Here is a 12,735-nt window from a genome sequence, read left to right on the forward strand (position 1 = left end):
GGCTGGCCTCGAACTCACAGAGATCCGCCTGCCTCTGCCTCCCGAGTGCTGGGATTAAAGGCGTGCGCCACCACCGCCCGGCCCAGAAATAATTTTTAATTTAATCTCTTTGACATTTTGAAATAGGCAAAATTGTGCCTTTTCTCCAAATTGAGGCAATAAAAAAATCAGAAATGGGTAAAAATGTTTACCAGTTATATCTAATAAGGGATTTATATCTAGTTAACATAACAAGTAACTAGATTACAAAATGGGCAAAACATATGAATAAATGTTCTTTTTTCCAAAGAAGGTATACAAATGCCTAATAAGCAGAAGATAGATACCAAACATATTCAATCCTCAGAAAAGTGCTAACCCTAATCATAGTTGGTTACTATCACAGCACTCTTGATGGGCACAATTAAAAAGACAGATCATGAGCCTTGGCAAGTATGTGGAGGCATTAGAAACCTTATGCATGGCTGGTGAATTCAAATGTTACAGTGGGCTTGGGGAAACAGTTAAGTTCCTCAAAAGGTTAAATGGGATGGCTGTGGATCTAGCAGCTTTTCTGGTTATATACTCTGCAGTAAGTGCATGTTCACAAAAACATACATTAGTTTCTATAGCAGAATTGGTCATAATAACCAAAAATTGGAAATAATTTAAATACCCATCAGTTAGCAAATTGATAAATAAAATGTGGTTTGTGTCTGCAGTGAAGTAATATTCAATTATTAGGAGTGAATTATTAATAGGTACTGCAGCATGGAATACATGTTAAGTGAAAGAAGTCAGGAAGGGCCACAGACTTGGATTCCATTTGTAGAAAATGTCCAAAATAGACAAAAATATATAGGGAAAGTAGATTAGTTACCTAGGCCTGGAGTTAGTGTGGAAGATGAAAGGCTAATAGCTAAAAAGTTCAAGGGATTTCTGTTATTGTTGCTGTTTGTTTGCTTTTGGTCTTTAAGAAAGCATCTCTTGCTGGACAAGGTGGTGTAGGCCTTTAATCCCAGCACCCAGGAGGCAGAGCAGGCAGATCTCTGAGTGCGAGGCCATTTTGGTCTACAGAGTGAATTCCAAGACAGCCAGAGCTGCTACATAGGAAAAGCCTGTGTCAAAAAAAAAGCATCTGTTATAGCCCAGGACGGCCTTGAATTCCTGTCCTTCTATCTCCAATTTCCTAATACTGATATATATATATATATATATATATATATTACACACAACCACAATCACACTGATATATATATATATATATATATATATATTACACACAACCACAATCACACTGGACTCAAGGTTTCTTTTTTTTTTTAAATATTTATTTATTTATTATGTATGCAATGTTCTGTCTGTGTGTATGCCTGCAGGCCAGAAGAGGGCACCAGACCTCATTACAGATGGTTGTGAGCCACCATGTGGTTGCTGGGAATTGAACTCAGGACCTTTGGAAGAGCAGGTAATGCTCTTAACCACTGAGCCATCTCTCCAGCCCTCAAGGTTTCTTAAAGTGACAAAAGACTACCTTGCCTACCTATAACAGATTAAAAAATAATTATAATATCACAACTTTCTTTTAAAGGCACTTTGAATTGTGTTGTTCCCATAGAAACTCAGTCTCTACACAGTTATAATCTCTGGGAGGAGATAGAGGAGTTAGCAAAAAGATGGGACTTCTCAGAGCAAACCTCTGACTCAAGGTCTTACTTCTTTGAGCTTACTTCTCTAAAGTTCCATCTTTATCATTTAGGGTATGGTGTTCAATACATTCTATAAATGGAGACTGCTTGTTTATTTCTCTGCCGCCCAGACCTTAGTAATCAATCACACAGAAACTATATTAATTACAACACTGTTTGGCCAACAGCTCAGGCATATTTCTAGCTAGCTCTTATGTCTTAAATCAACCCATTTCTATGATTTTGTATTTTACCACAACGCTTGTGGTTTATTACCTCTTGCTTCTTGTGCAGCTACATGGCGTCTTTCTGATTCCACCTACTCTATATATCTCTGTTCAGATTTCCCTCCTGGCTTTGCACTGCTAAGCCATTGCCCAAAACAGCTTTATTCATTAATCAATAAAAGCAACGTATATACAGAAGGACATCCCACATCCCTTCAAATTTCTCTCACTCTCAGCAACTTTCTCTGCTTTCTCAGAGCTTTTGCTCCTGAGCATTGTGCAACTCTTCCACTTTAACCAGTTGTATTCTGTGGTGCAAGGAAGCTATGTCAGCCTGTCTGTTCATGGGTACACATTTCTCCCTTACTTCCTCTGGAGGCACTTGTATCCTGCATCATGGCCTTGCTGCTGTGAAACCTGGATCTAGTGCTACATCTCAACCATGGTACCCACTAGCTGCTTCTCAAACTCAGATTCCTGCTTCCTTCAGTATTGTAGCTGCTTTTCATAGGAACTGATTTTTATCACTTTAGGAATAAATATTTGTTTTGTTTCTTATAACTCTTTAAGTAAGCTGAGCATGGTAGCACACATCTTTAATCTGTGAGTTCAAGGCCAACCTGTACATAGTAAGTTCCAGGACAGGCTACTAGTGAGACTCTGACTCAATAGAAATAAAATAAATAAGTAGTATATATGTAAATTGTAACTTGTATGTATTTTCTGTACCAGAGATTGAACCCTTGGTCTTAGGCATCCTATCATTGAGCTAGCCCCTAAATTGCAACGTGTGTGTGTGTTTAGTTGTTTTTTTTTTTCTTTTCAAGACAGGATTTCTCTGTAGCTTTGGAGCCTGTCCTAGAACTCACTTAGTAGATCAGGCTGGCCTTGAACTCAGAGATCTGCCTGCATCTCTCCTGAATACTGGATTAAAGGCATATACCACCACTGCCTGGCTAGTTTTAAAACTAGTATAGTATACAAGGCATTAGAAATCATTTAAAAATTTTTGTCATTTATTTATTTATCAAAGCCAGGTCTTACCATGTAACTCATGTAAACCAGGCTTGTTTTGAACTCACAGCTGCAGTCTCCAGTGTGCTGGTATTAAAGGCAAGTACCACCACACCCAGCATCCTTGTATAATTTTTTAACAAACTTTGAAGTAATATTTGTCTGTATTCAGAGTACATAGATTATGAATGCTTGGATTTAATAAATTTTTAAGAGGACAACATCTATGTTATCCTATCGTTATACCCAAATGCTCTAGAAAGCCCAACCAGTGCCTCATTTCTAGTACAATCTATTCACCTATCTTCTTTTTATATATAAATTGTTTCCTTCAGTTAAGTATTCTGTGATGCCTTCCTCTTAATGTTAGGTCTGTGAAAGCCATGCTGTTGTATTTGCAGTAGTTCATTCTCATTACTCAATAGTCTGAACATACTGCACTTGATCAGTTCTGTTGAATTGATTTTGTTTTAGAGCACTACTTCCAAGTAGTGCTGCTTTAAGCATATTTGGCCTTTCAGTGCACCTATGCAACACTTGGGTGAAATCCTAGTAGTGGAATTAAGTGGGTTAGAAGCTATCCATATTGCCAAAGAATTGCAGTGCCAATTTGTTCTCCAGAAAGCACAGTGTCACTGGCCTATAATTTTAGCACTTGGTACATGATATCTGGAGTTCACAAAGTCATTTTTTGGAGAAACTTTCAATTCTAGGCTTGGACTACTCATGACCCTGTCTTAAAAAGATGCAAACAACCTCCCAAAAGCATTGATTTATATCAATTGTATAGTAATTTATTTATATCAATCCTAGATTGTGAAAGATAAATATTCATTGCCTTAATATCTTTATTCCCTTCTACCTTGATTCTTCAATTATTTTTAGCTCTTCAGTTAGATATGTTGCAGTTTGAAATATTCTAATTATGTATATAAATGTGTTTATAGCTATGTGCATGTGTGGACACTGTTCCTATAGGCTGGAGATGATGGATCCCTCTGAAACTAGTCATAGACAGGTATGGGCTGCTGGGAACCAAACTTAGGTCCTTCAGAAGAAAAGTATACACTTTAACCACTGAGCTATCTCTCCAGCCCTAGTATGTCACAATTGGAAACAACAGGTGGTTTAGTGGGTTAAGGCAATTGCCATCAAGCCTGAAAACAAAAGTTCAATCCCTGGGACCCACAGGTAGAAGGAGAGAACCAACTCCTACAAGTTGTCCTCTAATAACTTGACATATGTATTATGGCATGCTTACTTGCATGCACACACAAAAATAAATAAGCATATTAAAAGACTTAAAAATCAGATTTCTGCTCTATCATTAGTTGTTTTTTTTAATATTTATTTATTTATTATGTATACAATATTCTGTCTGTGTGTATGCCTGAAGGCCAGAAGAGGGCCCTAGACCTCATTACAGATGGTTGTGAGCCACCATGTGGTTGCTGGGAATTGAACTCAGGACCTTTGGAAGAGCAGGCAATGCTCTTAACCACTGAGCCACCTCTCCAGCCCCCTCATTAGTTGTTTTTATCATCTTTGCTCAGGCTCAAAATTTTCCTACCTGAGTTTTCTAAGTGTCTGACTCCCATTAATTGTGTTTTGGTTTGAGCCAGGGTTTTACTTTGTAGCTTGGACTGGCCCAGAACTCATTATACTTTTCAGGCTGGTCTTGAATTTTCTTCAGTCTTCCTGTTTTAACCTTTTATTTGTTTTTACGTTTTTTTTTTTCATTTAAAACAAATTTTAGGGGGCTGGAGAGATGACTCAGTGGTTAAGAGCATTGACTGCTCTTCCAGAGGACCTGAGTTCAATTCCCAGCAACCACATGTTGGCTCACAACCATCTGTAATGAGATCTGGCGCCCTCTTCTGGCCTGCAGGCATACATGGAGGCAGAATGTTGTATACATAAAAAATAAATAAAATCTTAAAAAAAATTTCTGTCCAATATATTTTGACTATGTTTTTTCCTTCCCTCAAATTCTTCCCAGGTCTGCTGTCTGTTGTAACATTTTAAGTGCTGGGATTATAGGTGTGAACTACCAAGCTGAGCGGCCATAATTTGAAAAAAGTATTGTTGGTTTTGTTATAGTTGTTTGTTTTCTTTTTTGCTGCTGGTTTTTAAACCCAGGGCCATGCACATGTTAGGTAATCAATCATCCTTCCACTGAGCCACAATCCTAATTCCATTAATTTTTCAAAGTATCTTTTCTCTTCTTGTAAGAGAACTGTATTAGATACCTTGTATCTCAGTTGTTTTCAGATAGAAAAAAAAAAGACCCTCTTTTCAACCAGAAGGGAAATGTAGAGTTTACAGTTGTGATATATCATGTGACCAAATAATATTAACAAATAGGATACAAAGAAGACAAGTAAGTAGAGTTAGCCAGGTGTGGTGATACTTACCTATAATCTCAAAATTCAGGCGGCCAGGAGGCAGAAGAATATCAAGTTCTAGGCCAGTCTGAGGTATGTATAGCAAGACCCTGTCTTGAAATATTACGAAATAGAATAAGGTAAAAAATAATGATTCAAGGGAGAAGAAAACCATAGTAAATGCTTTTCTGGTTTGTTTTTGTATGCATGCCTTCTATATTCATGATAGGGAGAGCCATTTAACATACCAGTCTCAATTTCTGTGGTATAACATGAGAGAAGTTTATTACTTACTCACCCAATAGTCTAATTTGTGTTTTCTTTGTAGATGGAGTATCTTTCGTGTATCTATATGGCATTTGGCCAGGCTGCTTTTGTCGTTTGGCCCTGCCATCTTATAGAACCTTGGTGACCTCTGTATTCAAGCAGAGTGGGAAAGAGATAGAGATGGAGATGGAGGACAAAGAACATGTCCTTCTGTGGATAAAAATCTGGTTGCTGAAATGACACAGTCATAGCCTCAGCTACCTTCTGAGAATAAAAATCTCATTGCTGAAGTGATAATCACAGCCTTGACTAAAATGGGAGTCTCACTTAGCTGTCAAGGGGCTGGGAAATGGAGTGTGCTTCTACTGGGTGCTGGCACTTGTCCTTGGTGCCTACCACTGGGTACTTTGGGAGTTAGTTTTTGGTAGATAGCCACCTAGCTAGCTAACTGTACTGTCATCTTTTAAAATAACAGCAGGATAGATAATGTTCATCAACTTGGGACAATTTACTGTTTAAAAGATAGTTATTTTAACTAGTGATTTTTTTTTTTTGGTTTTTCGAGACAGGGTTTCTCTGTGGTTTTGGAGCCTGTCCTGGAACTAGCTCTTGTAGACCACGCTGGTCTCAAACTCACAGAGATCCACCTGCCTCTGCCTCCCAAGTACTGGGATTAAAGGTGTGCGCCACCACCGCCCGGTGAAGTAGTGAATTTTTTATAGGGAAATAAGTTTAAATTTATTACTGACTGGCATTTTTGCCTCCTTTGGTAGCATATAGTTATGCTTTGTTTTAGCTTTATCTTTTGGAAGTGCTCTGGATGAGACCCAGGGGCTCGTGAAGCAAAGCACTGCTACTGCAGAGCTATTAATAACCTTATGTTTAACAGTTTAGATCATGTCTCAGTGAAGCTTAAAAGCTACCTTATTTACATTCACAAGTCACTAAGTAAAAAAGCTGTCAAGATATGGCATGCCATTGGTTATAGATATTGATTATATTTAACTCTATCTTTTCTTCCCTTCCCTCTAGTTTGAGATTGGTACAATGGAAGAAGCTGGAATTTGTGGGTTAGGAGTGAAAGCAGACATGTGTAACTCTCAAGCAAATGATAGTCTTCAACACGAAGACTCCAGTTGTGGTGGCACAACTAAGACACATTCATTGGAAGGGGATGAAGACAGTGACTTTATAACAAAGAACAGGAATTTGGTGAGCTCAGCATTCTGTGCACAGGAATCAAGAGAAGAAATTCCTGGACAAGAAGCTCGAACCGGTCCTCCGGATGGCCAGCAAGATTCAGAGTGCAGCAAAAACAAAGAGAAGACCTTAGGTAATAAACTCTAGTCAATAGTTCAATGTTGTTTTCATCTAGTGCTCATTTTATTCACATTCTGTGTGAGACAGGTGACCTGTTGCGGGCCAGTGAAATGGCTCAGTGTGTAAAAGTACTTGCTGCTAAGCCTGGGAACATGAGTCTGATCCCTGGGACTCACTTTGTCGAAGGAGAGCAGGACTGCTACACATTTCTTCTGTGCACGCCTGTGTGCATGCACTCTCTCCCCTCTCTCCTCTACACACACACACACACACACACACACACACACACACACACACATTTCTTCTGTGCATGCCTGTGTGCATGCACTCTCTCTCTCCCTCTACACACACACACACACACACACACACACACACAGTACATCAATTTAAAATAAACACCTCTTGCCTCAGGTGAGTCATCTTGTCTGCTGTAGCTCTATGTACAGGAGGTGGAAAGAACAATAGGAAGCTTAGTTCTCTCTATATAATCAAGAATTCTAAAAATATTTTGAGGACAGAATGACAATTGACTTATTTGCATCTTTACTAGGCTGATCAAAGATTGGACATAAAATTTTTTTTTTAAAGATTTATTTATTATGTATACAACATTCTCCCTCGATGTATGCCCGCATGCCAGAGGAGGGCATGAGATTTCAGTACAGATGGTTGTGAGCCACCATGTGGTTGCTGGGAATTGAACTCAGGACCTCTGGAAGAGCAGCCAGTGCTCTTAACCTCTGAGCCATCTCTCCAGCCCCTGGACATAAAATTTTATAGATAGTATGTTAACTGTACTGCAGAAAATGAGCTCACCAAGTTTCAAAACTTTTTTTCTTTCTTCTATATTGCTTGTATTTCAGATCAAGGATGTGATATGCTTAATTTTTATATCTGGTATTTTTTTTTTTGAGACAAGGTCTTATATAGTTCAGGGTGACTTCAAAATTCTTTTTGCTTTTTTTTTCTCCCAAGACAGGGTTTCTATGTGTAGCCCATCCTGGAACTCACTCTGTAGACCAGGCTGGCCTCGAACTTTGAGATCTACCTGCCTCTGCCTCCTGTGTGCTGGGATTAAAGGTACACACCACCACCACCTAGCCAACCTCAAACTTCTTATGTAACTGAGGCTGACCTTTAACTCTTGACTTAGCTCTCAAGTGCATCAAGGCATGCATGCCTGACCATACCATTAAATTGTGTGTTGTATGTTGTGTCATTCTCCCTCACAGCAAGGATTGAACCTGTGGCCTCATGCATGCTAGGCGAAGACTCTACCACTGTGCTAGATCACCATTTTGTGATGTGCTGAATCTCATGAAGAAAACTGAAATCTCCTTTGAGTCTTACCCCTCAGCCTTTTTATTTATTTATTTATTTATTTATTTATTTATTTATTTATTGTTTTGTGTTTTATTTTTGAGACAGGGTTTTACTATGTAGCCCTGCCTGGCCTGGAATTTGCTATGTAGACCAGGTTGGCCTCAAACTTACAGATAACTACCTCTGTCTCCCAAGTGACAAGTGCTGCAATTAAAAGTTTACCACTATAACTGAAACCCCTCAGGTTTTCATACTTTACATCTTAGATTGATAAGTTGTGGATTTTTTTGCAATTGTAAAGTCTTATAATTCTACTAAATTATTTGATCAAAGTGGCAATGACAATTTTAATAGGAGTGTCAAATTGACCATGCTGAAAACATAACTGCTATGCTAAACACAACTCATCAAAATATCTACATACATACTTGGAAAATTACCAAATTTTATTTGGTGAACATTCAAGTGGCATCAGGTCTAATTTTCAAAGGCTTGTTTTTTGTTTTGAGACAGGATCTTCTTTTAGAGCCCTGACTGACCTGAAATCACTACTTAGACTGTGCTGGCCTTGAACTCACCTGGGATTAAAGGTGTTTGCCGCTTCCACCAGCTCTTTTTGGAAGGGGTTTTCTTTTTTCTTTTGAGACAAGTTCTCATATGTATCCCAGGCTGGACTTGAACTCTGTGTGTAGTCAAAGAGGACCCTAGCCTCCTAAACATTTTGACTTCACCTCCCAAGTTAGATCAATAGTGTGTACCACCATGGCTTGCTTGGGTTACCTTTCTTACTAACGTAATCTCCTGCTACTCTTTAAAATGTAAAAAGTTGCCAGGCAGTAATGGCACACGCCTTTAATCCCAGTACTTGGGAGGTGGATCTCACAGTTCAAGGCCAGTCTGGTCTACAGAGTGAATTCTAGGACAGGCTCCAAAGCTACACAGAGAAACCCTGTCTTGAAAAACGAAAAAAAAAATGTAAAAAGTTAAGGAATATGAAAAATAGTTTTTGAGACAGAGTTTCTCTGTAGCTTTGGAGCCTGTCCTGGAGCTAGCTCTTGTAAGCCAGGCTGGCCTCAAGCTCACAGATTCGCCTGCCTCTGCCTCTTGAGTGCTGGGATTAAAGGCGTGCACCACCAACACCTGGCTAAAAAATATTTTTAATTCCCTAAAAATGATACATTTCTTAAATCAATAGCCAGGGCTAGAGGTAGATGGAGGAACAAGAAGTGACTGCTGTTGGGTATGGTTTGCTTTGGGTGTTAATGAACACTACCCAGGTGGATAGCTGTGACAGTTAGTTGTGCAACCCTGTAAATATACTAAATTGTCTACTTTTTGTTTACTCTAAATGGTGTATTTTAAAAGTGAATTTTATGTAGGGGAATGGTACATACCTATCATCCCAGCTACTTTAGAGGCTGAGGCAGGAGGATTGTTTGAGCCTAGGAGTTCAAGGTCAAACTGTATAACATATCTCTAAAAACAAAAAAGTTAAAATAAATGAAAACTAAATTATAGTATCCAAATTCTGTTTTATAAACAAAAGATTCCTAACATTGCAAAACAAAACAAAAACCCTTGAGTTTAAGAATTCTCGATGTTCTTTATGGTTTGTTTCTTTTTCTTTTTTTGAGACAGGGTTTTCTTGTATAGCCTTGGCTGTCCTGGAACTCTGTAGACCAAGCTGGTCTCAAACTCAGAGATCTGCCTGCCTCTGCCTTGCAACTGCTGGGATTAAAGTTATGCGCCACCACTGCCAGGCTTTCTCATAATGTTCTTGTTGAAATGAGTCTTGAGTTTTACTAATAAAATTTCATGTGGCTAGAAAAGTTTCCTCCTTTGGGAGGTGGAAGACAGTGTCTTATTCTATTGGCCTGAAATCTTGGGCTACAGGGGTCTTTCATAGGCTTAAGCCATCACTGTACTCACATTTAAAAGTATTCAGTTTTGAAGTCATTCCGCTATTTTATTTCTATAGCAATCTATATACCAGAGCCACTAAGACATATACATATATAGCTCGGGTGTAAGAGTGAACTTTTTTAAAATGAAAATGGTGCCAGGCAATGGTAGTGCAAGCCTTTAATCCTAGCACTCAGGAGGCAGAGGCAGGCGGATCTCTCTTAGTTCAAGGCCAGCCTAATCTACAAAGAGAGTTCCAGGACAGCCAAAGCTTTTTATTAGAAGAAACCCTGACTCAAAAAAAAAAAAGGAAAGGAGGGAGGGAGGGAGAGGAGAGAGAGAGAGAGAGAGAGAGAGAGAGAGAGAGAGAGAGAGAGAGAGAGAGAGAGAGAGAGAGAGAGAAATATCTTGGGGCCGGAGAAATGGCTCATTGGTATTGCAGAGGATCCAGATTTGGTTCCCAGCACCCAAATGATGGCTTACAACCATCTGTAACTCCAGTTCCAGGAAATCAGACACTTTGTAGGCTCTAGGCATACACAAGGTGTACATACATGCAGGCAACACACACACAAAATAAAATAAATCTCAGAAAAAGAAAATGGTACTTGTCATCCAGTTTAAGAAATCCCAGAGGCAGAGGCAGGTGGATCTTTGTTAGTTCAAGGCCAGCCTGGTCTACAGAGCAAGTTCCAGGACAGGCTCCAAAGCTACACAGAGAAACCCTGTTTCCAAAAAAAAAAAAAATCAAAAAAAGTAAAAAGGCCTAATTAGCAGTGTTATTGGGTGTAGACATTTGGCATGGGGATGAATGAAGAATAGAGGAGGTAGAGTCCATTAATTTGGAATGTAAAAGTAGCTCCTTTCCTTGATGAAAATCAAACTTAGGACACAAGTGGTAACTAATTGCTCTTCCACTTACCTATATATCCTAAATAGTTTGATTTGGTTTTGGTTTTTTGATACAGGGTTTTACTCTATGGCCCAGGATGGTCTTGAACTTGATAATCCTCTTGCATGCCACAATTAGCAGTTTGAACCAACATGACCAGCTCAAAATATCTTTCAGAATTGAGCTGGCAAATACTATATTCCTATTTGTAGGTATAAATTATTTTGTTCTGAGATTAGAACATGGGAAGTGTTGGTAGAATTCACAGGTTAGATTTGATCGTATTATTCAGGATTTCTTTCTTATCTTGTTAATTATTAGGAAAAGAAGTTTTATTGCTGATGCAAGCACTAAACACCCTTTCAACCCCAGAGGAGAAGCTGGCAGCTCTTTGTAAGAAATATGCTGATCTCGTGAGTATTCAGTCAACTGCGAGGGCCATACAAATATAACAGAATATATGTGTATGCTTGATAGGCTTTTTAAAATATTAATTTTGATGTATCTTAAAATGTAAAATATCTTATGCAAAAATTGGAAGAGAATCTGATTTCTTGAGGCCTTTTTTTGTTGGTTTCATGATTTTATTTTGTTTTATTTATTTATTTTTTGGTTTTTAGAGACGAGTTCTTGCTATGTAGTATTGGCAGGCCTGGAACTTGCTATATAGACTGGATTGGTATTAAATAACTCATAGTTGTCAGCCTGCCTCTGCCTTTTCTGCATTGGTATTAAAGGTGTGTGCCAGCACACCGAGAGACTTTTTCTAGCACACAGAGAAGACCAAAAGCTGCGGTATAGACAGACCTTTTCCTTTCCTTTGTCTTTGAGGGTCTGGTTTTATTGTGCATCCTAGTCTTCAGCTTCTGGGCTCAAATGATCCTTCTGCCTCAGTCTTTTGAGTAGTTGAAACTACAAGCATATGCTGGCTGGCACAGATTTTCTAAAACTCAGTGTTACTACTATTTAGTGTGTGTGTGTGTGTGTGTGTGTGTGTGTGTGTGTGTGTGTGTGTGTGTGTGTGTGTGTGTGTGTGTGCATGCCTGTAATTACAGGACTTGAGAGGTAGAGGTAGGAGGATTAGGAATTCAATGTCATAGGGAGTATGAGGCTAGACTGGAATACATACATAAGACCTACTCAAAAAAATTTTTTTTGAAATAGCATTGGTTGTTCTGGAACCTGATATATAGACTAAGCTGACCTTAGACTCCTCCTTTTATAACCCAGATGTTGAGATAACAAGTGCTAAGGCACTCTCTTGTGTGAGGATACAATTGTGCCAAAGGTCACTGGAAGGACATTGGGTCTTTCCATTTTATTGTCTTGAGATAGGGTCTTTTACTGAAGCTGCTAGTGATCCTCTTGACACACACATACCTTCTCCAAATAACACAGGGTTATAACTGTCTACTTTTTATATGTGTACTGGGGGTTTGAACTAATATACTTGCACAAAAAGCACTCTTACCCCACTGAGTGCTTTTGGGATGAGTTTCTCACAACATGAAAAGCATTATCAAACATGTACAAGCTAGGCTCAGCAGTTCAGAATGTTTACTGCTCTAGCAGATGACGTGGGTTGGATTTTTAGCACCCCTGTAGTCCCTCACAATTTCCTGGAACTCCAATTTAGTCAGTTCCAGGAGGTCTGATACCTCTTCTGAGTCTGGTGGGTTCCTGCATGCATGTGGTTTGGTGCACATACATACACTTGGGCGGGCATGCATACATACACA

General features: G+C 39.0%; 1 protein-coding gene across 2 annotated transcripts in view; it reads left to right on the forward strand.

Annotated features, from left to right (window-relative positions):
• Positions 1-12,735, forward strand: part of LOC121444768 (gamma-taxilin) — a 56,425-nt gene that overhangs the window by 17,560 nt on the left and 26,130 nt on the right. For both annotated transcript variants that reach the window (XM_041646674.1, XM_041646675.1), the window contains exons 2-3: positions 6,592-6,892; positions 11,318-11,409. In XM_041646674.1, coding sequence (XP_041502608.1) covers positions 6,592-6,892; positions 11,318-11,409 — 393 coding nt within the window. The remainder of the gene's footprint in view (positions 1-6,591; positions 6,893-11,317; positions 11,410-12,735) is intronic.

The sequence above is a fragment of the Microtus oregoni genome, unplaced genomic scaffold (assembly GCF_018167655.1).
Source record: "Microtus oregoni isolate MIOR12 unplaced genomic scaffold, Mior012 000140F_ref0000409, whole genome shotgun sequence".
Classification (NCBI taxonomy): domain Eukaryota; kingdom Metazoa; phylum Chordata; class Mammalia; order Rodentia; family Cricetidae; genus Microtus; species Microtus oregoni.